The sequence below is a fragment of the Octodon degus genome, unplaced genomic scaffold, assembly GCF_000260255.1.
Source record: "Octodon degus isolate 3935 unplaced genomic scaffold, OctDeg1.0 scaffold00144, whole genome shotgun sequence".
NCBI lineage: Eukaryota > Metazoa > Chordata > Mammalia > Rodentia > Octodontidae > Octodon > Octodon degus.
This window is the reverse complement of record NW_004524720.1, coordinates 3,437,945-3,461,018: the sequence shown is the minus strand read 5'-3', so window position 1 is coordinate 3,461,018 and position 23,074 is coordinate 3,437,945. Positions and strand designations below refer to the sequence as shown.

The window sequence follows — 23,074 nt, the reverse complement described above, 5'->3', positions numbered from 1 at the left end:
AAAAAAAAAAAAAAAAAAGAAAATATTCCTTCATCAAACACCTATAAAGCACAACTGTTTGCTCCAATCTCATTTTCTTTATATCTCTCTGTGGTGGTACAGTATTGAATGTCCTGGATTGCTCTAAGACTGCTATATTTCTGAAAAAGTAATATCTGAAAGCAAAAATTAGGTTAAGACTTGGAGCTCTGGATGCTTTGGAAGCTAAGTGATATGTTCAAATAGCAATTTTCAATTTGTTTTTTTTTTTGTTGTTGTTTTGTTTTGTTTTGTTTTTTTGAGACTGGGTTTCACTATGCAGTTCAGTTGGCCTTGAACTCACTTTGTAGCCCAGGCTGGTCTTGAACTCACAGTGATCCTCCAGCCTCCTCCTTTTGAATGCTAGGATTACAGGTGTGTGCCATTTCTTTTGGTGGAATTTTATTTTAGTTTTTTAACCTTGATCGTTAGGATTTCCTATGCAGCAGTAGAGGTGGAAATTTAAGGCCACTGATTTGTCACAAGGGACGGACAGAGGTGCAGTTCACTCACTCACTCAGGAGTAACCACTGCACGCTTGCTATGTTCCCAGCAGCAGGGTACACAGGGAAAAGGGACCCAAACTCCTTCTCTTATGTGCTTTTTTCCCATCAGGGGGTCCAGCAGCCCTGCTCTCTCATTAATCTGCATTCTCAGGGAACTGGGGACTCAAAAAGGAGAAAATTCTGGTAGCCAAGAAAAAAATACTGATATTGTCCTGCTGAAACTGCCTGCTGCAGCTCCTCCTGGACCCCACTTACCGAGTCCCGTGTCCTGCTCTATGGCCCTGAGTACACTTCAGTGACCGGGTACTCTAAACCCAGTATGTTACAAATGTTCTTTTTTTCTTTTAATCATCATTGCAACTGTGCAAAGGTTAATCTTAGAGATGATAAAATGGGGATCAGAGAGGCAAGATGCCCCGTGCATGGCCCTGGACACCCCATGTACCTCCTGTCCGTGATCATCCCCAGAACATGGGGCCTCTAAAAATCTGCCCAAATCAATTAGTTGGAAATTACAGCTATCTTATTAGAAAAAAAAAAAAAAGACTTAAATTTATGTTAGATGACTGCTAGTATCAAAAATAACAGAAAAACCAAATGCTGGTGAGGATATGGAAAAACAGGAACCTTTATATGCTGCAGGTGCGATGTAAATTAGTAGAGCCATTTAGAGAACAGTGCGGCGATTCCTTGAAAAAATAAAATAGAACTAGCACGGGATCTAGCTATGCCATTCCTGATTATATTTCTGAAGGAAACAAAGTCAGCATATGAAATAGGTACATGCACGCTCACATTTATGGTGGAGCTACCCACAATTACAAAGATACTGGGTCAGTCTAGGTCCATGTCCACACACCAACAGAGTAAGCCATGTGTTCAACATTCACCACGGAGTTTTATTCAGTCATAAAGAAGAATGCAATAATGGCATTCTCAGGAAAATGGATGGAACCAAAGTTTACTGTGGGAACTGATAATAAGCAGATACAGAGACACAAGTATTTCATGCTTTCTCTCATATGAAGAAACTTTGACCAAAAATAGCTGGAAAGAGAGGGCAGATTTTCAGGAAGAAGGAGACCACCAGGAGAGTATGAGAATACAGAGGGGAGGGGAGTGGGAATTGGGATCGGGCCACAGCACAGTGCACACACGTGTGGGTCGTTACAGTGAAACCCCTGACTTGTGTGACTGGTAAGCCCAAGTCACGGTAATGGAAAGTATACTATGGGTAAGATTAAGGGGCTAGAAGCACGAGTCTAAATGCAGAATCTTGCTTATAAAATTGGCTCCTTTAATTACAAAATAGACTATCTTTAAAATAGTACAATATCCTCTTTTAAACATCTATGTTTCAATAACAATCATTTAACTATTTTTATAAATTTCAATAAATTATTTGCTTTCTTTGTTCACATTTCTAGGGTTACCTCTTGGGAGATATTTGTCAAAATTAAAAAGGACAATTTAGGTTCAAGTAAGTATTTTGTCTAACTAAAAGGATAGGACATAAATCTTTAAGAGGCTAGAAATTCAGAGTTCAGAGTTCAGACTAACATGTTTGGAACCTTTGTAAATTTTATTTCATTTTTAAAAATATAGTGATATGAGATAAGGTTGGAGAAATGGACCAGAAAGTTCCACCCAAACCTTAAGTGACCTTGTTCCTACAAATTTATGGGTAGCCTCTGAAATGTGTTATGCTCTGAAATGACCTAGAACTTTCTGTCATTTGATTGCTGCTCAAAAATAAAGCCAAGGTTATATCTAATCTTTCAATATTTTTTCATCTTCCAATCCCCTTTCCACCCAATTCCTGCTTCCAAGCCCTTGAACTTTGTAAGTCTTAGATCCTAAGATAACAAACAAGTCTGCTTCTGAGATGGAAATAAATACAATTCTGGTATGAATTAAGATAGTTTTTATTTTCCTAACTAAAGCCTACTAGGATCAAGTACAGTTTTCATTGTTTGTTAGGTTGTCTCCAAATTGCTTATAAGTTCACGGAAAATTCTCAAGAGTATACTTTTTCCTTGAAAAGTCAATATTTTCTTTCTCTAAAAATAATTATATCAAGAGCACCAACATAAAAAGTAAACACCCTGAATAAGTACACAACATTATATCAAAAGTCAGTTCACAGAACCCTAGAAGTTCTTTGCTTTGCCTTAGTGAGTCAGTTCCAGATTCTGATGTACAACTTTTAAGCTTACTACGAAGATCACATTTGTACTGGATTTTTGATTGCTGTGGAAGCTTTTCTGATGGAAGAGTATGATGTAGCTCCTGAAGTGGAAAGGAATTGGAACATGACTGCTGTTTATAACACAACACAGAATAATGGGGCCGAAGAAGTCGCTGAACGCAGAGTGCTTCCCTAGCATCCAAGAGGTCCTAGATTTTAACCCCATCAATGCAAAAACAGAACAAAATGAAACAAACACATGGCAAAAGAAAATAAGAAAAAGAACAGTGAAATCAATGAATAAATCAGAACAGAACTGAGAGCCACAGAAAGAGAGCTGGGCTGTTCTCTGACTTTTAGCTTTGCCCTGACGTGGCCTGCTTTTTCAGTCACTTAATCTCTGATGGAAAAAGTCAAAGCTTTTTCACCTTCTTCATCACCTTCTTCCTCACCCTCTTCATTTCTCAAAGGGAAAAATCTATGTACTTATTCCACATTTAATGGGGATTTTTAAAATTTTATTTATTTATTTATTTATTGTTCTGTTTGAAACAGGGTCCACACTATGCAGTGTAGGCCAGCCTTGAACTCACTTTGTAGTCCAGGCTGCTCTCAAACTCACAGCAATCCTTCTGTCTCAGCCTCCTGAGTGTTGGATTATAGGCATGTTCCACTACACCTGGTTTAATGGGGACTTTTTAAAGTCCTGTTGATTTTTGAAGAAAACATTTTTTAAAATTATAAAACTATGGGTTGATTTGTATTGTTAGTACAGTCTATGCAACAAACAGATAAAACCTCAGGGTCTGTGTGGTTAGTCAGGGAGGAAAAGAAACTGTAAGTTATACTCACTAACTATAGATGATGGGGCTCCCTTTTATATTTCAAAATTATTGAGAAAGCCAGTGGAGAACATTTCTTGAAACAGCTCTTTTTTTTTTTTTTTTTTTTTTTTTTTTTTTTTTAGATCCGGATTGAACTCAGGCCCTTGTGCTTGCCAGGAAAGTGCTTATTCCACTGAGCCATCTCCCTGGTGTCTTTTTGTTTTTGTTTTTGTACTTTAGGGAAGGGTCTACAGGGTGTTCAGGATCTCACTACTAGATCAGACTTGTAGTGATCTGCCTGTTTACAGCTTCCTATGAGCTGGGATTATAGGCACATGCCACCACGCCCAGTCTCAATTGCCCTCACAGTGTGCCCTGGGGACAGGGCTGGTATGGCAGGCCCAGGGATCAAACCCCTGGCCCCTGCACTTGCTTGCAGGTGCTTTAATCCGCTGAGCTATTTGGTCAGCCTTTATTTATTGTAAATCTACTAAATAATGATGCCAAACATGAATCTCACCTTCACAGAGCATCCAGTGTACTGGACAAGGAGCCACAAACCAGTGCCTCTACATGCCAAATGCAGGTGCTAAATTCTTTATATTCATGATTGCATCCATCACCACAAGGAGCTGTGTGGAGTGCAGTCCTACAATTATTTTCCAAGTGAAATAACCAAGCACTTGCTATCTAAATACATTGTCCAAAGAAATAGACCAGTGAGTAGTAAGACAAGCTTTGAACTCTGATTTGTTCAAATTCAAAGTATATGCTCTTAACTGCCAAATAAAAATGATCCTGCTAATACCAAGTTATTCTCCCTGGATTAAGGCTCTGCACTGATCTCCATGGGGCAACCCCCTGTGGGAGCTTACCTGTTATCTTGCAGCCATAGACTTCAAACCTCAGAGATATACCAGTTTCCCAAGTCACAGGTTTGATTCGGATAAATCGAGTTATTAGTGGCTTGGGGAAAACTCCAAATGCCACATCTGTGGGGTTGGTGTTTCCCTGGAAGATCTGCATGGGAAGATAGAGGACCCTTTATTAACAGATTTTGTTGTATTTACAACAAATAAAAATGTTTTCACAGATGCTTATAAAATTATTCATAATTTCAGTGTGTCGATCAGGTTTAAAGCAACATTAATAACTCGTCATGTTACTTTTCAAAGTGAAGGTAATCAGGAAGAATCGTGTCCAAAATAAAATGTTGTTCTAATCATCTGTTTGGTTTTATGGAGAGGCTACAGCCTGTAAAAACACTGTTACAAGAGTGACATTTATTAAAGGACACATGCTATTATTGTAAAAAGTAGAACATTATTAACTTTATCAGAGGACCTACAGACATTTCACAGGGACTCTTAGCATTTTACTGCTCAAGGAGACCCTGAAGAAAATGCTTTTGGAGTTTAGTGCAGAACTGGCTATTTGGAATTCTAGGTTTTGCTCCTGGAGACAGCGCTAAGGCAAGAAGCATTCTCCTTTCTGACTCCATTTCTTGATGAAAGATCTTATCCTGGACCCGAATTAATGACTTTAATCCTTTCGGGTTATTGGTGAAATTATATTTAGTGACCAAAGTCAAAATGAATTATGAATGATTCTTTAACTGAGAATCAGCTTTCCCAGGGCTTCTAGGTTTAAAATGAGTCATTTCACTCTGAGGAAGGCAAAGTGCGTGAATGCCAGTGTAGCCAGGGTCAAGCACAAACTAGTTTCCCAGTGTTTGTTGGGGCCACTTTGCCTGGACAGGGGCTGCAGCAGGGCTGTCTACAAGGTCTCTGAGGGGGAGAGACATTTGTCCTTATATGAACACTAGACATACCTCTGGGGGAGTGAGGACTTCTGGTCGCTTGGATTTTGGTGTCTGCACTGAGGTGGGGACAGCTTGTGTGGAAGTAGCCCCTCTCAGCCCTGGACCTGTGCTCCCTGGTTTGAGCCTCTGCATGACCTCTCAGGTGGCCCAACCAGCATGCCATGGGCCTTCAGGAGCACAACCTTTTTGCCAGGAAAGTGCTTATTCCACTGAGCCATCTTCCTGGGTTTTTTTTATTTTTTTAAATTTTTTTTTTTTTTTAATTTTAGGGAAGGGTCTTAGTGGAGGAACTGTTTTCCTGGACTTCCTCCAGGAGTCCCCCTTATCCTAGGTGGGCCTGTGAGAAGAACAGCACTTTCTTGAAGATCACTCTTCTCTCCAGTGAAAGGGCTTGTGAGTCCAGCTGGAGATTTTGCCTCATTTGGTTTAAGTGGCCTGTACAACCAGAGGTGGTCATAGGAGAGACTGTGGGCCTTGTTCCTCTCTGGGAATGATTTAACATCAGAATTCATCCTCACCTGTGAGGGCCTGGACCTTCCTGTCCTGCTTCAGCATCTCTCTCTGGAAACAACCCATGTGGGAACATTTTGTATAGCAAAGAAGGGACAGTGGTCAGGAGGGGTGGAGCCCCCTGTGATGTGGCTGTCTGAACAGGCACTGGATCTTTTCCAGATGTAGGCAGGAGTGCTGTGTGCCCCTTGAAGGATGCGTGTTTTGCTTGCACAGAGGGAGCACCTCATAGTGTAGTGATAAGCATGTAAGTGCACACGTTCTGTGCAACCTCGAGGGCAGCTGGAGACTGCTCAGGCAGAAGGCCAGCGGGTGCTGCCAGAGGAAGCAGGTAAGATGGGAGAGGAATGCAGCTGAAACCTCGAAGTACATAGAAGGGTGGGCAGTGGGGCGCGGCCTCCCGCAGGATGTTCTCAGCTCATTTAGGTTCAGCTGTCCTCACACAGATGTCAGGGTTTGTCACACACTTCCCTATCCTTTCTGCCTGCCTTCCTGGAAGCCCTTTTGTATACCTGTACAGATTCCTCCAAAACCTTCAGGTGCTCTCAGCAGCTCTAGTCACAGAGTCATAATGAACTTCCCCAATTTCCATAAGTGTGGACTGTGAGGATTTTTTCCTTCCAGATTTCTTTGCCTGATTCCATGTCCTCCAGGGCTGGATGGACCTTGAACTTGCCTTCCATAGAAACTTTGGCCTCTGGGGCAGCAGTCCACCTATATCTGCATCTGCCTTACTGAGCTAAAGAGTGAAACGAAAAGTTCTCTTCTCACTTCATACTCCTGAGGGTTTTCTCAGCTCCAGTCCCAGAAAGAGAGGATCAAGGCCACAAATACTGAAAAGTCAGACAAGGACATGTTCACTGGCTTCTTTCCAAGCTCCTAATTTTGAGATACCTGAATCTTTGCCACTATCTTTGTCAGCTTTTTTTGCATTTGATTCTGTCTCCAGGGCAAACTTTCAATTTTAGGAAAACAGTGAAGATGGATTCTCCAACATCCTAATTAGCAAATAAGAGGAAATAGAACTTCAAATAAACTGGCAGAGAGAGAGAACAGGATCGAGGGGCGAGCACCTGGGACACCTCCTGGTCTGAGCTGCTTCCAAGATTGAAAGCAGTAAGGAGGTGGCACGTGATCTGAAGGAACACAATGAGAGAGCTTTAGTCGTCTGTGATCCTACGAGAAAGCTCTAGACACACCTGTAAATTAGCCTATGAACCCCTGAGGGTAGATGACAAGGTGTTTCTAAAGCAAGCCCATCACAGAGAAAAATAGAAAAAAAGAATTTATGAAAGGGAATGAAAAAAAAAAAAAAAACACATGGAAAAAAAACCCTAAAATAAAATTCTGAAAATGGTAAGAGGACAGTGTGTATCCTATGCAGTGTCTAGGTCCCCTTGGGAGGTTTAAAGTGAATTTTGAGTCTGTCACTTCATTTGGCCAATATTGACTTTTCTTGGAAACATTTATAACTTCAAATAAACTTGGCTTCTGGATCTGGGAACTTGAGACCCCTTGGTCAGATTTAAACCTCTAATTGCACTTTTAATTTTAAATCAATTTAAAAATAAACCAGACCAGACAGAGAGCTCCAAAACAAACAAGTAAAAATTGATCATCCATTTACAAGACTGAATTGGTTGAACATGACAGCCAAACTTACCACAGGTTTATTTCCTTCTTTAATGGTGATCCAGTCTTCCTCATTGGAGCTAATGTCTACTCTGTAAGTCTTCACATAATATTTCTTCTTTGTCTCCTTGGAAATGGCACCCTGGGTTCCAATAGCAGTCACGAAGCGTAGGAAGCCTAGGTCCACCTGCAACACAGTGGCAAGCGTGGTCAGGAGGCCGCTCCTGAACGGTTACAACCAGTAGTGCTTTGTTTTCATTTTAATGGGCTCCACACGGCCATTGCCAGCCTCGTGTGATCAGGGGACCTGATTCCACCTGGGGTCGACAGCCCATCCCCACCCACTTGTACAGAAAGGCAAAGATGGCAACTGCCCAGGCTGGTTCCTACCGCTGGAAGAAGGGAGAGAACTTTGTCTTTGCTGCAACCTGTATTGTGTGATTTCTGGTTTACAGACAAAAATTGCGTTCAATATCATGTCCTTATTTTTCTAAGATATTCAATATATCTTCCAAGTTGTCTCCCCGGCCCCTTGTACATTATGTATGTCATTTTAGAAACATAAAATGAAGACAAATGAGAAAAATGAAGATGCCAGGCACTGAATAGGGCTAGAGTAGGATTTCCATCTAAAACAATCCTACTGCAAACCTCTTTGGCATCCTCCCTCTTTCCAATGCAGTGCAGACTGAACTAATACTGATTTAAATCACCAGGGATATTGTGGTTTGGGAAATGAGGCGGCACAGACTGAGAATCTGGAGTGGAGTGGGGATCTCTAATGAGGAGAGGGCCCTGCACTCCTTCTTTCCCTAAGGTTTCTCAGGTTCTTGAATTTGGTAGCACAGCTCAAGAGGCAGCAGGATTCCCAGGCTTCACTGGGATGGAATCATGCCTCCCTGCAGCAGCTGCCAGGGCCTGTGAGGCAAGCCCTGTAACTGTCCAGTGGATGAGGCCCCCACATGACGGCTCAGGTCCCCACATGACCCTCACCAGCTCATGTCACACCCCTGAAGGTTGGGCTATTTGGGTAACATCGTGGCAGGGACAGGTTTTGTTCTGCCCCCTGCTCCCACTACAATGTGCTGCTGCCTGACAGGCTCTAAGCAGCTGCCAATTGACCATGAACTAAGACCTCTAAAGCCATAAGTCAAGGTACACCTGTTTTTTTAAAAAAAATATTATTCATTTATTTATTTGGTACAGGGTCTTGCTCTGCAGCTTGCACTTGTAGTGATCCTCCTGTCCTAGCCTCCCCAGCACTGGGATTCTAGGCGTGTGCCACCATGCCTCGTTCTGGTGGTTGGCATGACATACCTGGGGTTCTAGGGCAGGTACAGCATGCAGTACTGGGGATTGACCCAGGTCCTTGTGCTTGCCAGGCAGGTGAGCAGGTGATTAGACCACCAAGTTATCTCTCCAGTCCCTACACCTTTACTTTTCATAGGTTTGCTATCTCAAGTATTTGTTACAGTAATAGAAAGCTGACTCATACAACTTTACAACTCTTTCTATATTGTCTTTATTCATATGTCTTATAGAAAGTTCCAGTAAAGTCAAATATTTTAAAAGTTTTATTATTTTCATAATCAATAACTTAAGCAAAAAATTTAAATATAACCAATTACTAGTCTCTATATATTAGAAATATTTTCAGCATTCTTTTATTCATTCATTTGATTATTCCTATAATCGTTCCTTTTCCTTTTTCTACTGTATGGTCAGTGTTTTGTAGAAAAAAATGAAATATGCTTAAAAAGTGAAACACATGAACATGGTGAGTGCTTTTTAAAGGACACAGAAAGTAATTACAAGACATCAATGACTAGAATTGACAAGATACGTCAGCAGTAAGATATCTGCCACTTAGAGGCAACAGAAGGCCATTTTCCTTGAAAATAGCAACAAAAGCAAAGCAAAGCAAAATCCTCAACCACACCTGAATCTTACTTTCCAGTTGCTGCATGACAACCCAATTTTCAGAACACAATATTTCAATTAACCCTCCAGTGCCTACAGGCCGCAAATGCCTAGAGTTTCCATGTTCTGCTCAGCCTGGCTCACAAAGAATAGTGATTGTCTTTCATAAATTGCTTTTTCCCTGCAGGGCTTCGGAGCAGTTAAATCAAGGAGTTGCCAACTCACTTTAAAACCAAATCAAGAGTTACATCCAGGAAAGAGAACACATTGTAGCCAGTTGGAAGTTACACAATTCAACAACAGTGGGTTTCCATAAGGTTAAGTGAAGTGTATCAGACTCATAAACTTAAATGTCATATGGTTTCTCTTATATGAGAAGCTCAAAATATAAATAAAGAATGAAATAAAAGACAGATAATAAGAGGTAGAAAGATAGATCTTTTTCATTGGGAAGAAGATCAGGAGATGGAGATGAGAGGGAAGGTGTAGTAGAAAGGGGATGGACAAAGAACTGAGTTGTGCTGTGTACCTGTAGCAACTTCCCATGAGGAATGTAATTATGCACTGCAACTATGTACTAAGATGTTTTGTTGTTGTTGTTGTTTGTTTTTTTTTTTTAAAAAACCCTAATAGTACAATGTAGATTTCCTTTGGGAATTATCAATTCAAAACAATCCTTATTTAATTTCCTTAATTTAAAGGATATGAATTCTATGCTCTGTATACTTTCTCCAGATTTAAGAGGAAAAGGAGCAAGATTTTAGTAGAAATTAATATTAGACGCTTTAAATTTTGATTTAACCTATATTTGAGCAATACATTTTATTAAGTGTATGTAATTGTTAACTGAAGTTTGAATGTTTTCCCAAAAGTGACCTGTGGAACTCTGAATGAATGACTTAACCTTTCCATCCCCTTTGTGTACAAATTTCAAGAGGGGAGGCTATCAATGATTATCCCAGTAAGCAAATAACAAAGTAGCTCGTTTAGTTTGCACTTCTGGTTAAAAAACAACAAATAATTTAAATTTAATTATATTCCATGTAATATTTGAGACATGTTTATATTAATAACAGATTATTCATTAGAGGTTGACTTAAAATTCACATTTAACTGGGTGTTCTGAACATTATCTGACTACTTCCATCTCATTTGATTTCAGGTAAGTAGGTGATCTTAAGTTGCTGCAAAAACTCCAGTTTCATAATCCTGAAATCTCAGCATCAGCACTGAATGTGGTTGTGCTGGACGATTCAACAACTTTCAAACACTCTTAGAATACTTAGTGCTTTCCTGGCTGCCCATTGAGTCATGATCAATGCCACATCCACTTCTGAGCTGAAGGGTCCTTGCAATCTTGAAGTCCAAGGGAGCATGAAGCAGAGCTTTTTAAATAAACTCTTCCTGTCAAACTTACAGATGGCTCTTCAGTTTGGAAATGATTAAATCCTCCAAAGTGCATAATTCAGCTTCAGCTGGCTAGAATAACTCTAAAACTTAATTCCCTGGCTTTTCTTCTCCTACTTTATAATCTTGTTTGAGTGAAATTTAGTTACTACATAGCAAAGAAGTTAGCTGGTATCAACCACAAGAACCCTAGACTCAAGAAACAGCTCACACTGGAGGAAGAATGAGTAGATAGGAATTAATTAGTACATAACACAGGAAAATGTCCAAGACCCCAGACACAAAGGCCCACAAAAGCAGCCACATGAATCACTCCAAAAAGAAAAGATGTTTTCTCCTCTCAATAGCAATGAAATGCATTAGCAACCTCCCCTTATAATTGCATGAAGTTTCCTGCTGTGCTTAAAAACTCTGCAGATTCTCTTATTTGCCACACTGGGATACTTGAAATTTCATTTCATTTTTCTTCCTAGCATTACTGCCACTGGGTTTAGTAAAGATGGATGACAATCTCACAAAATGGTGAGGGCTGGGACTTAAACCAATGCAATTAAAACCGGGTGACACCCAGAACTCTAACAAGATACAGCCCCTCCAGAACTGTGGAGTCTTATGACAACATCAGGGCAGTTCTTTTCATGAGTCTTTCTCTCCAAGTGCCTCTGGGGAATTCTCTCAAGAAACAATCTTGTCTTACCCCTTAAGTGCTGGAGAAAGTCGGGAAGGCAAAGTTATCAGTGCCTGCCCTGACTCATAAGCCTCACGGCTCCCACACAGTGTCTGCCAGAAGAGCCAGAGGACTTACATCTCCAGGTTTATGCCTGAAGGCTTCTAGAGGAGAGCTGTTGTGGTTTGTGTCTAGTTGTCCCCCAAAGGCCTCATGCAGTCATTGGACAGTTTCTACAGTTTGATTAATTCATGATTGTTTGCTGGGATTATGGGTGCGAAGTGCTGCAGGGACTATGGGTGCTACACCCACCCTGGGGCAGATAGCCTGGATGTCATACAAGAAAGGGCAGAGGCTCGCTTTCTGCTTCCCCTGCTGTTGCTGCTCCTCCCTTTTGCCTTTGCTCTTTGCTATTTTCCACTACCATGGACAGCTGCCCTCTGCCATGTGCCACTCTGCCTCAGAGCCAGCTGATTATGGACTGAAACCGCCACAGACTGTGAGCTAAATAAACCTTTCCTTCCTTACTTCTGGGTGTCCAGTATTTTGTCCCAGCAGTGAGAGAAAAGTAATAGAGGCAAGATCATTCCCAAATTTGGCTCTTTAGTGTAAAGACTATTCTGAGCTGAAAGCAACTGTGAATCAACATATGCAAAAAAGTTCTCTGTTCTGCTCTGTCTCGCCAACAGCAGGGCATATATTTCCTTTGTAGGTGGCTTCCACTAACGCTCCTGCAGGGAGAGGAGAGGGACTCCTAGCTCGCTGCAGGCTGAGAGGCAGCACCAAAAGGAATGTTCAAGAACAAACTGTGCTGAAATGCCATGCACTTCCCTCTACTTCACCCTATCTGCTCCCCTGCAATGTGTAGGCTTCAAAGGCCCAAACACCCTTTTGTGTCAAGTCCTTTCTCCACTATGCATTGCCCTTCGTTAGAGAGGGACATGATGCCCACATCTAGCTGCTTCTTTGGGTTTTTACTTTTTTTTTGTTGGCAGAACTGGGGATTGAACTCAGGCTCTTGCACTTGCCAGGCCAGTGCTTATTCTACTGAGCCATCTCCCCGGCCCCTTTACTTTTTTTCTATGAAGCCCCAGTGACATTAAATTAAAATAATAGAATTGCTATACTTTTTTATTGCTCATCTACCTTTGTCTGTTTATTGCTGGCCCGTTTACAAACCTGAATAGGTACCAGAACAACTTTCCTTGGGTCTTATAAGCCCATGCTTTCTGGTGTCTCTGCCTGCTAATTAGGACAGTGACCGCAGTTCACCTTTTCTGGTCTCCCCTGCTGTGCCTCTTTCCCTTCAACTGTATTCTTCAGCCACATGAAAATATTTGTATCACCTGACAGAAGGTAAGACTTTTTTCTGACAGCCTGTCTTGGAAGGCAAAGTTCTTTTGTCTTAAAATAACCTTTTCTTCTTCTTTTTGACTAGAAATAAGCTTTTCATCTTTTTGGCTCAGTGGGCCAAGTCAGTCTCGTGACTCCATGTGTTCTCTGCATGGCTCAGGCCTTCAACACTTAGTCATGGCGTCACATCCTCACTCTGCCTCTCTCAGGCTTCTGTGAATTTTTTTGGGAAAAATATTCCCCTTTTCAAAGGGATAGCAAATCAATACCTATTCAAAATTCATAAAATGTAGTAAAGGTTATAGAAGAAAATAAAATGTCCATAAAACCACTATTGGGAAATAATCATTAATAAGATAGCACTCCAGAGCCTTTTCTATACAAAACCTATATGAATATTTGTATGTTGTTATTATGAAAATTAAGTAATATTACTTGTATCTTGATAACATGCCTTTTTCTTTATGCATGTATTTCCATAATAATCATATTTTTATATAGCTATTTTTAATGTTTCTCCAATGTTATTCCTTGGAATGGCTAGCAGAGTAAGGTCATCTTGTGACCCTGCTACCTGTGAACATGTAGGTATTGAATTTATTCAGAGTGACATTCGCTTAGTAGACACTTCCTATTGTTTACCTGGAAAGTTCCTTGTGAAGTAGTTAGCATATAAAGAACAGTAAAAACGTGGGGAACACAAACAAATAATTACAGAATGAGGTAAAAGAAAAAATCATCAAAGAATTAGAGGTAAGGGAGATTGGAGAAATTTCAGAGCTGACTTTTAGGCCCAGAGTGCATACTGAATGATGCATAGCAGGTGCTTGTACGTGGACACAAAGGGAAAGAATGTTCTAGAGAAAGGAGGAGCAGGAAGTGCAGAACAAGCGGGAGGAAATCAGTGAGTGAAATGACAGAATCAGTTGTCAAGGACACCATTCATAACCAATCACTGGTCATCCTTGTGGTCATTTAACTTGTGAATGACAATGAGCTTTCACTAACATTCTAATAGACACAAATAATGACCCAAGACCAGCAGATGGAAAAGCAAAGCCACAACCCCAGGGCAGCATCCCATAATGCTACCCCTCTGCACTATGGAGGCCTCATTGTCCTAAACAATTCCTTGCTTTCTGTAAAATCCAGACACACAATAACCACAATTAGGTAATCTGTTTTCCCCTAAACCAAATCAGTTCTGCTCCACTTATCATTTTCTGATTTCAAAAGAATATCATCATTTCCCTCCTGCCTTCCTTTAAATTAAAAGATGGCTATGACTCACATTTGAGTCCGGTGGACTTCAGTTTACCATGAAAGGTTGGTGAGGGGTGTGGAGAGGAAACGGGCACACACGGAGTCCGTCAGCATGTGCCTCTGTGCGCGTGATGTTCACAAGTGTCTGGTACTTCTCTGGTGGTACATAGTCAATTTCAAGGTTGACCAAACTGCTTCTGAATTCAAGTGCTGCTTTCAGGGTTTGCCTACAGAGCACTGTCATCAGAAATAACCCCACATGACTTTCTGGGTCCAATATCAATATAAAAATCTAAACTGGTATAGAATGTCCAACCACATCTTACTCCCACTGTGTCCCACATGCAAAGAGAAGGCACTGTGAGCAGACACAGAAGAGGAAAGCCCAAGCTTTTCATTTGGGATCAGAAAGACTCCAGGTAGAAAAAGCAGTTACATGCTTCTCCTCCTGGGTGGGAGCAGCAAAGTCACAGGCCCTGGGCACTGAGGGCCTTCCATGGCTCTCGCTTCTACTCTGCCCTGACTCGTTCTTTGTCCTGGGACGTCTCTAGAAACAATCCACACATGCTTTATGGCTATGGCTTTGTCTTAATAGTGACAGGAAATGCATTCCACAGATAAAGAGAAGCATGCATTTTACTGGGAATCACTTGAGGACAAAGCACCACATTTTTAGCATTGTGTGGTAAATCATGCGACAAATCTTTGCAAACTGCTGGTTAAACAGCAGCACGCAGCCTTTGAGCCATGAAATGAATATCATTGCTTCCTATAATAACACATAGCCAGCTACTGGTAATGCCAGAATGGGGGAAGCCTCATTGCTAAAATGAAAATCTGTCTTGCTCAATAAAGCACTGGAGCTGGCACTACTGGCAAGGGAACATTTACCCACTCTTAATGGTCTCAAGACAGGAGAGTACAACAGGCTGAAAAAATAAAGGACAAAGAACAGAGGTCTGATAAAAACAGGAAAATAATTTTGCGGGGTTGGGAGGGTCTATGTTGAATTTTCTGTACTGCATCTCTGGTGATTTAAAGAGCTGTTTAACTCGTCACTTGACATTACAAGCTAAAGAAAATATTTTTCAGCAATTGTCTCATTTCCTTAGATAAAACACACATTTTCTGACAGAGTCTGAGCATGTGGACACCACTTCTATTCTAGGCTGTGTAGGCTGAGCTCATGGCCTGCTGCGTTCCTGAGAGGTAGGGTCTAAGACTTCCTACAGTGACCAACTGTCTATCAGTACACGGTTAGCTGGGTAATTCTCTATCACTTTACGTGCTTTGTCACTATTATTATTATTATTTGTATTTTAGGGAAGGGTCTACAGGGTGTTCAGGGTCTCACTACTAGATCGGACTCGTAGTGATCCGCCTGTTTACAGCCTCCCAAGAGCTGGGATTACAGGCACGTGTGCCACCACATCCAGTCTCAATCACCATTTTAGCATGCCCCGGGGGCAAGGCCGGCATGGCAGGCCCGGGATTGAACCCCCTGCAGGCTTTTTAATCCACTAAACTATTTGGCTGGCCCTTTGTCACTATTGTATTACATAAAAAATGTTAACAGCTAAATTTACTTTTATTAGGGCATTTAGCAGACAACTTCAATGTATTTTTCAAGAATAAAATCTGTATGTAATTCTTATAGCAATCATACCAAAAAGATTTTATGGGGAAATAAACTGCGGTAAAAAGTGAAACATGTACCTTGTTCAGAGTTATCATAATTTATTAATGATCGAGTGCTGATTCATATCCCAGATCCGACCAGGGGCCAATGAAGGAACCAGTGCAACCATACCTGTAGTTCACAACTCATATTTTAAGTCCACAGGCATTAAAAAGGTAACTTACAATTTCTGAGCTAATAATAATGAAATCCAATAGCTTTTCTTTTCAGAAATAACATATTTTGTACAATTATAGGAATATGTGAGCATTTATGACTAGCTTGTTTATCAGTTTAAAATTTATGTTGGCTACTAGGAAGTACAATTTTGCAAATTATTATACTGCCGAAAAACAAGACTGTGGCTATGCATCATTTTTAGCAAAAGATAATGCATAAGCATTTTAAGAGTTTGGGAAAGAATAAAATTAGCAAGGTATAGGAAAAGTTGTAGTACCTACAGGAAGAATGTTATCAATTCTTTTTTTGAGTCGTAATTGCCTGAACTAATCCTTTCTTCCATAGCTAAATGAAAGAAAAGCATTTTGGGGGACAGAAACAAACTATCAGCTGCTACAAAACCTTTGCTGATAGTAAAACAATTCCAAGTGAATGAGTAGATATATTTTCCTACCAGAAGATATCAGCCTCAAGCAGCCAGTTAGAATAGCATTAGATAAGGCTGTCACAGACCAGAGCCAGGGAAAAGCCTGCTTTCTCTGACTGCCACAGTGTTTAAAGCAAAAGAAGAATGGAAAGGGCAAGAAAAATGAAGTCCCCAACAAGCTGACCCCTGTCATTTGGGGCAGATAAAAGAAGATAATGCCCATGTAGGCTTCGCGTGGCATTTGGATTCACAGCACATTCTTCTATTCTTATGTTAATTTAGTGTGCATAAATCAGAAACAACTAATTAAGAAAGAAATATTTAATTCTGACATGTACTTTGAACTGCAGTTCCATCTGGTTCTGTTTGAATAGTGAAATCTGCTGTTGTTAAAATTGGCAAGGAGTAAGAGAAGCTCTGTGCCTCGGGTTACTACTCAAGCACTTCCAACTGAGAAGTTTCCAGAATCCAGCTACCCAAAACTTTCCAGGATGGAAGCCATAAAGGCCAAGTGTGGAGGAGAAGAAAGATGTTATAGGGGAAAGACCCCTCCCTGGCCAGCATTCCTCACGGTGATGAAAATGACACCAGGCTCTGAACGGCCCTCAGTCCACAGCAATGCATAGACCACGGGGCCCTGTCAGAAAACACTCAGCTTATTTTATGAAACACATTCAAGATAAATATTAAAAAACATTTCTTCTCCCTAGATATAAGTATATTCAGAAAAAAACAGACTAATATTCCATTTTCAGGTCCTCTCTTACTCAGCACACCTGTAAAATCTGGATACCAGAGCACAATCCATTCTCATAACCAAGAGAGAGAACATGAAATAACATTGGGGTCTCTATATACTCTGGGACACAAGGCTCAGCATAGAAAACAACTGGAAACTTTCATAGCAAGTTAAAGAGAAAGGCTGATTAAGTTCTAATGGTGTAGAAAAGACTATTTAAAATAATTTCACACCAACCAGTGAAAATCTTTTCTACCTCAAAATAAAGATGCTTCATTGTCATGTGAATTAGCAAATGGATACCTCAGAAACTTTTTTTTAAATTTAAATTTAAATTTTCTATTTTTTTCTGTATTTTAAGGAAGGGTCTACAGGGTGTTCAGGGTCTCACTACTAGATCAGACTCGTAGTGATCCTCCTGTTTACAGCCTCCCAAGTACTGGGACAGGCATGTGCCACCATGCCTAGTCTCAATCTCGCAGTCTCAGTGCGCCCTAGGGGTGAGGCTGGCACAGCAGGCCCTCAGAAACCTTTTATAGCATGGTCAGAAGATGACATTTCAATAGCCCGGTCTTCGAACTAAGACACTCAGGAACTCTGGTTGGATGATAAAAGATCCACAGACTTAATGCTTTCAGAGAGCATTTTTTGAATGCCTACTTGTAAGTCTCATTTAATTTAAAACCTGAGCTTAATCCTTTGATCTGGAAAGAGGACAAGTACTCAGAACAGGACAAATATAATCCTTGGGAACTTGGCTCAGAATTTAACTTAAAAGCTTTATAATAAAAATTGCCTAACTCTGTAATTAGATGGAAGTAAGGTGAACTGGTTGCTGCTGCAATGTAGGGTGGTCATAGAGAATGCACTGTATATTTCAAAAAGCTAAAATGAAGGATTTTTTTAATGTTTTCACCATACAGAAATGATAAATATTTGAAGAGCTAGATATGTTTACCTTGATATAAACATTACAATATATACATGCACTGAACCATCACACGCTATCCCATTAATACAATTTTTTACATTTTTATGTCAGTTAAAACATTTTAAAAAATTGCCTAACTAGAATTTTTGAACAGAGCCAATTCTCAAATGATTCTAAACAGGCTTAATGCTATACAAAAGGGATGCACATCTCCCAGTAAATGGCAAAGTGAGTTGTGTTCTTGCGGACTGGGTTTCCTTAAGGAGTGAGTGAGCACTTGATCCAGGGAGGTCACGGGTGGTCACAGCCCGCCTGCTGTGACACTGAACACCCATGCAAACCAGGAAAGGCCTTCTAGTAAAAGCTAGATGGCAGAAACTGCACGGGGTGGGCCTGAGCAAGCCTCCAGTCAAGCGTGGCTGGTGCAGTCGGCCATGCAGAGCCACTCTGGATGTCCCTTACGGTAGCCACTTCATGTGTGTGTGCTCTGGTTCTGGCATCGGCCCGCCCAAACAGAGTGCATGGCGACAGCAGAGTGGAAGAAAGCTGTCCTGGGTGCTGCTGGGAAACACAACTTATTCTGCCTGCACATCATTTTAGGAGGATTGTTTGATGTAGCTAAAATATTGATCGGTATTATGAAAAATTTCTTTGGAGAAGCCCTAGGTGGCAGGCATCATGCTAAGTGCTAAATTTCTTTCTTCTTTTTTTCTTTTGTTTTTGGTTTTCTTGCCTTCTGAGTAGCTTGGTTACACATATGTGCCACAGTATCCAGCAATAAGTGCTGAGTTTTCCTATCCACCATCTCCTTCAGTACTCACTCCAGTTTTGTAGATGAGGACACTGAGACATAGACTAAGTAAGACTGTTACTTAGACTCTAGCGATGAGCACACTAGCCAGGCGCACACTCATATGTCAACAGGACATACCATACTGTCCTGAGGTGCAGTTATGTGTCTCCCCAAGTGGCCAAGCCAAACATGCGGAATTAAACTGAATTAAACTGAAAGACATCAAGCATTTCTTTCTGACTCATATGTACTGGGGGATTTTTCTGCTGTCAAATCAGATTAAGATGCCCAATTCATTCAATGAAGTACATATTATTTTTGCATGCCAAGCTCAGGGGGCACATAGGACTATCTGGCAATAATGACATCAGACTGAAAGTGAAAGTGCCACTCCAGCCACCAATGAGGTATTATGGGAAGAAGGCATAATCGTTTGTAGAAGACAGTAGGAAGCACTTTATGGAAAAAGGTGATTCCAACCATTCAAACTGCACTTCATAGGATAGGGTAAGGCTTTGGTGGCACAAGCGGCCAGCACTGATGAGCTAAAGTCAGAAGGAATGGGGGGAAGTCCCACCCAGTTGCCTACATCAGAAAATAGTTGATAGGATGAGTATTTCTTTCTGACTCATATGTACTGGAAAACTCTTGTAGAGGGCAAAGGTAAGTGTCCTTCCCTCCCCTGATCCCCTCTACACACACACACACACACGCGCACACACGCACATGCACACAAGCACATGTGCACGTGCATGTACATTCCCCTTTCTGTTGGCCTTTCTGTGGTCTGAAGGGCTTGGCCTTGAACTGTATGGTGGCAAAGTGACAACGAAATCTTCACTGTAATTAAATTCACTGTTGAGGTAATGCTGGTATCATGTGTGTTTGCACTGCCTCTGGGGATCTGGGCATTCCAGGAAACTAGACTAACTCCAGCTGTGGGCATCAGAGAGACTTCTTTCTCCAGCCTGGTGGCACATTCATAGGATTAACTTGGACTGATGTCAATGTTGAAAAGGACACATTTCAGGGAAACAGCATAAAAACTCTGTGAAGTTTTCCTGGGGGATTTTTCTGCTGTCAAATCACACTGTGGGCTCCTCAAATATTTAAAAAGAAGTTGATGAAGTATAAACATGAGCTTAGAGTGATGGGTACCTGCCTATCTATCCCAGTGAAGAGGAAATTGAATGACTGGCCAATAATTCATTTAGAACACAAATAAGTGCCAGGGACTTAGGTGAAAGGGAGGGAAGGTGGTAAGACTCTTGTTCACTGGTCAGTGAGGAAAAGTCAAGCAGATAATAAATCTCCATGCGAGGTGAGCAGAGTGCACTGAACCTACCCCATGCATCCTCGTCTATGGGGAGCACTTGGGTGGTGCAGCCAACGTGTGGTGGCCAAACAGCAGAAACCCCAGAAGTGGCTCTGAAGCACTGACATGGATGAGCTGGAGAATGGGAAGCCAGTGACTTCAACCTCCTTTAGGCTGCAGTTTTCTTCTGTCTCCAACAGAAAACCAGTGCTTGGAGCATTTAGTTACTTCTTATAATTATTAAAATGACAACATTGATGTATACATGACAACACACATTAACAATTAGCATGGGAGGTGGTGTTTCTTTCCTTTAGTGGTTTAGGTAAATGGTGTGTGTGTGTGTGTGTGTGTGTGTGTGTGTGTGTGTGTGTGTGTATTTAGCTTTGCCTGCAGTACCTAGATTATAATTCCTTTGAAGGAAGGATAGCCTTCTGCACTTTAAATTCACCTAGCCCCACATACCCGTAACCCTTAGCAAATGCATCATGAAGGTCTGTTGAATTTAAATTCAATGCTGGGTTAAGTTCCAGCTCTGCTGGCAACCTCTGAAACGCCTTTCCTCCAAGTGAACGCCAACTGCCCGTCATTAAAGTCCGTCCTGAAGTATTGGTACAAAAGGGTTCCTCATTTAACTCGCACTCTTAAGCGAGGAATGTGATTCTTCTTACCCTGGTATTTCTTATTGCCAATATTATAACTGGTCATAAAATTCCTTTTGAAAAGTTCACTCCTTAAAACTAGTCTTGCTTAATTTTCTTGTTCAAGTCCACTCGGTGTGAAGTATTCATTTTAATTTATTTCTCTAGTGACCGCTCATTAACTTTGTATCTCTTTTCCTGGAAGTTATTCCACAGGAGAGCCGAGTTTAAATAATTTTCTTGTTACATCTATTAATAACTTCAAAGACCTCACTCCAGCTTCTTCTCTACCTCATTTTAGAGCTAAGTTGGTTGTAAGCATGACTTTCATGGGATGCTTATGTATATGGGACCTAAGATTTCCTCCGTATCTCTTACTGTTTTTCTGCAAAACTTAACAACATCAGAATCTCACTGCATCACTAGAGGCAATGCACTAATGAGCTATTATGGTTGGGTTACTGTGGTTTTATCTAGTTCACACATTATTATTTTAGCCTGTTGGAGCTATAGGTTTTTGCAGTGAGGAAATGAATGGCAATCTGAAGCCACTTGAGATCTCTGTATTTGTCTCCTGACCCCGAGAAGCAGCCACAGCCACAGGCCTCAGGCAAAGCACCAGACCAGAGGCTGAGCAGTACTGCACAGTACCAATGTACAACTCTGATGTCCTTCCAGTCTCTAGGCGATCAAAAGAGTTTTTCAAACCTAAGAGACCAAGAAAATATTAAAAGCCAGGTAAAGTGCCTTTCTGTTCCAAAAACTATTCTTTCACTCTCCCCAAATGTTTTATTGTCATTGTGATGGTTCCTAAAAAAACACACATTTCTACTCAGCCTCTGCCTATTCTAGCACAAATGACTTGTTGATTATTAGTTTTGCAGTAAGTCATGCCTTTAATTTTTCTCCCTTCTCCTGAAAACTTGGTTTCAAAAATAAACACAAGGATGAATTTCTGGAAACTAAAGACTTACAGATGGGGTGATGGTCTATATCAGCCAGTTTACCTACAAACTTTGACAGCATCCTTTTACATGGGTGTTCCATGTATTTCTCAGGGATCAAGGTGGGCCTTTCCGGTTAAGGAGAGTTTTATGTGCTGATGGCCAATCTTCAAGTCCACGTGTCCACAAAAACTCCTCTACCTGGTATTAAAAGCCTGTAAGGAGCTGATGGACTACAGAGATGAAAGCCGGCCGCCCACCGAAGGTTATAAGGAAAGCTACCCTGGAGACAGGAAAGAAGAGAAAGAGCAGGCAGCCCAGGTACAGCTGGTTGTCAGAAATCATTTGTAAACAGTTTGTCTCTGAGGGGATGCCAATCATTCCTAGGAGCAGATGAAATGAACTTCCTGATTTAATATTTGGTCGACTGTACATTCCCTGTTTTGTATCCAGACACTATAAACTGATTCTGTTTCTAAAACATCATATGTAGAAGGGATGAGGAAAGCCTTGGGGAAACGCATATTCAAAGAATTACTCTGTGAGAGAACATTTGTAATTGGAATCCTCCACTGAGTATCCATGGTTTTCAACAGAGCAAGTGCTAGCCTGGGACAGGAAAAAGGAACGATTCATGTGGAACGTCATGGTTGGAGGTGCAAATTGAAAACAAGGAAAGAAGAGGTGCTCTGCAGTGAGCTGTGACTAGATACCGCCAGCACAAAGTGAGGGCCAATGTGTGGCGCCATTCTGTGCTCTGAAGGGCATGGCCCTTTGTCAGTGGACACAACTACAAATTGTTTTCACATTCTGAAGAAAAATCCATTTTACTAGTTTCATGCATAGCAGCCCAAGTCACGTGATGGAAAAATGCCTGAGTGTGACCACTTGCAAAGCAGAGGAGCACTAGTGCAGATGTCGCACTAAACACATCACACTCTTCCTCTCCTAGCACTACCCAGTATCTTCAACACAACAGGAATGGTGACTTCAGTTCAACCACTCTTAGCACATGGTTGGATGCATCCATGCCAACCACTTGCTTTGCAGTTGTAAAAATGAACTGTCTCTTGGAGGTGGCCATGCTGTGCTGTGGACCTGTGGTCAGTGGGGTTGGACAAGAGGCTTCTTGGTGGAAAATAGAGCTAAGCTGAGCACATATGCTGAGAAAAGTATCCTTTCCATACAAGCATGCTAGCTATGGATTACAGCATACCACGTTGCATGGTTTTCATAAAACTTCCAGGATTTAAAAAGAAATGCAACAACCTACTCTTAATCTGTTTGAATTACCTTTGATAAAAAGATTTTAATTG

At 41.2% G+C, this 23,074-nt stretch overlaps 1 protein-coding gene across 8 annotated transcripts in view; it reads right to left on the bottom strand.

Moving 5' to 3' along the window:
• Nrp1 (neuropilin 1) overlaps positions 1 to 23,074 on the bottom strand; it is a 145,712-nt gene that overhangs the window by 36,589 nt on the left and 86,049 nt on the right. For all 8 annotated transcript variants that reach the window (XM_023701927.1, XM_023701926.1, XM_023701925.1 and 5 more), the window contains 2 exons: positions 7,532 to 7,687; positions 4,412 to 4,556 (listed from right to left, as the gene is read on the bottom strand). In XM_023701927.1, the coding sequence (XP_023557695.1) occupies positions 4,412 to 4,556; positions 7,532 to 7,687 (301 nt within the window). The remainder of the gene's footprint in view (positions 1 to 4,411; positions 4,557 to 7,531; positions 7,688 to 23,074) is intronic.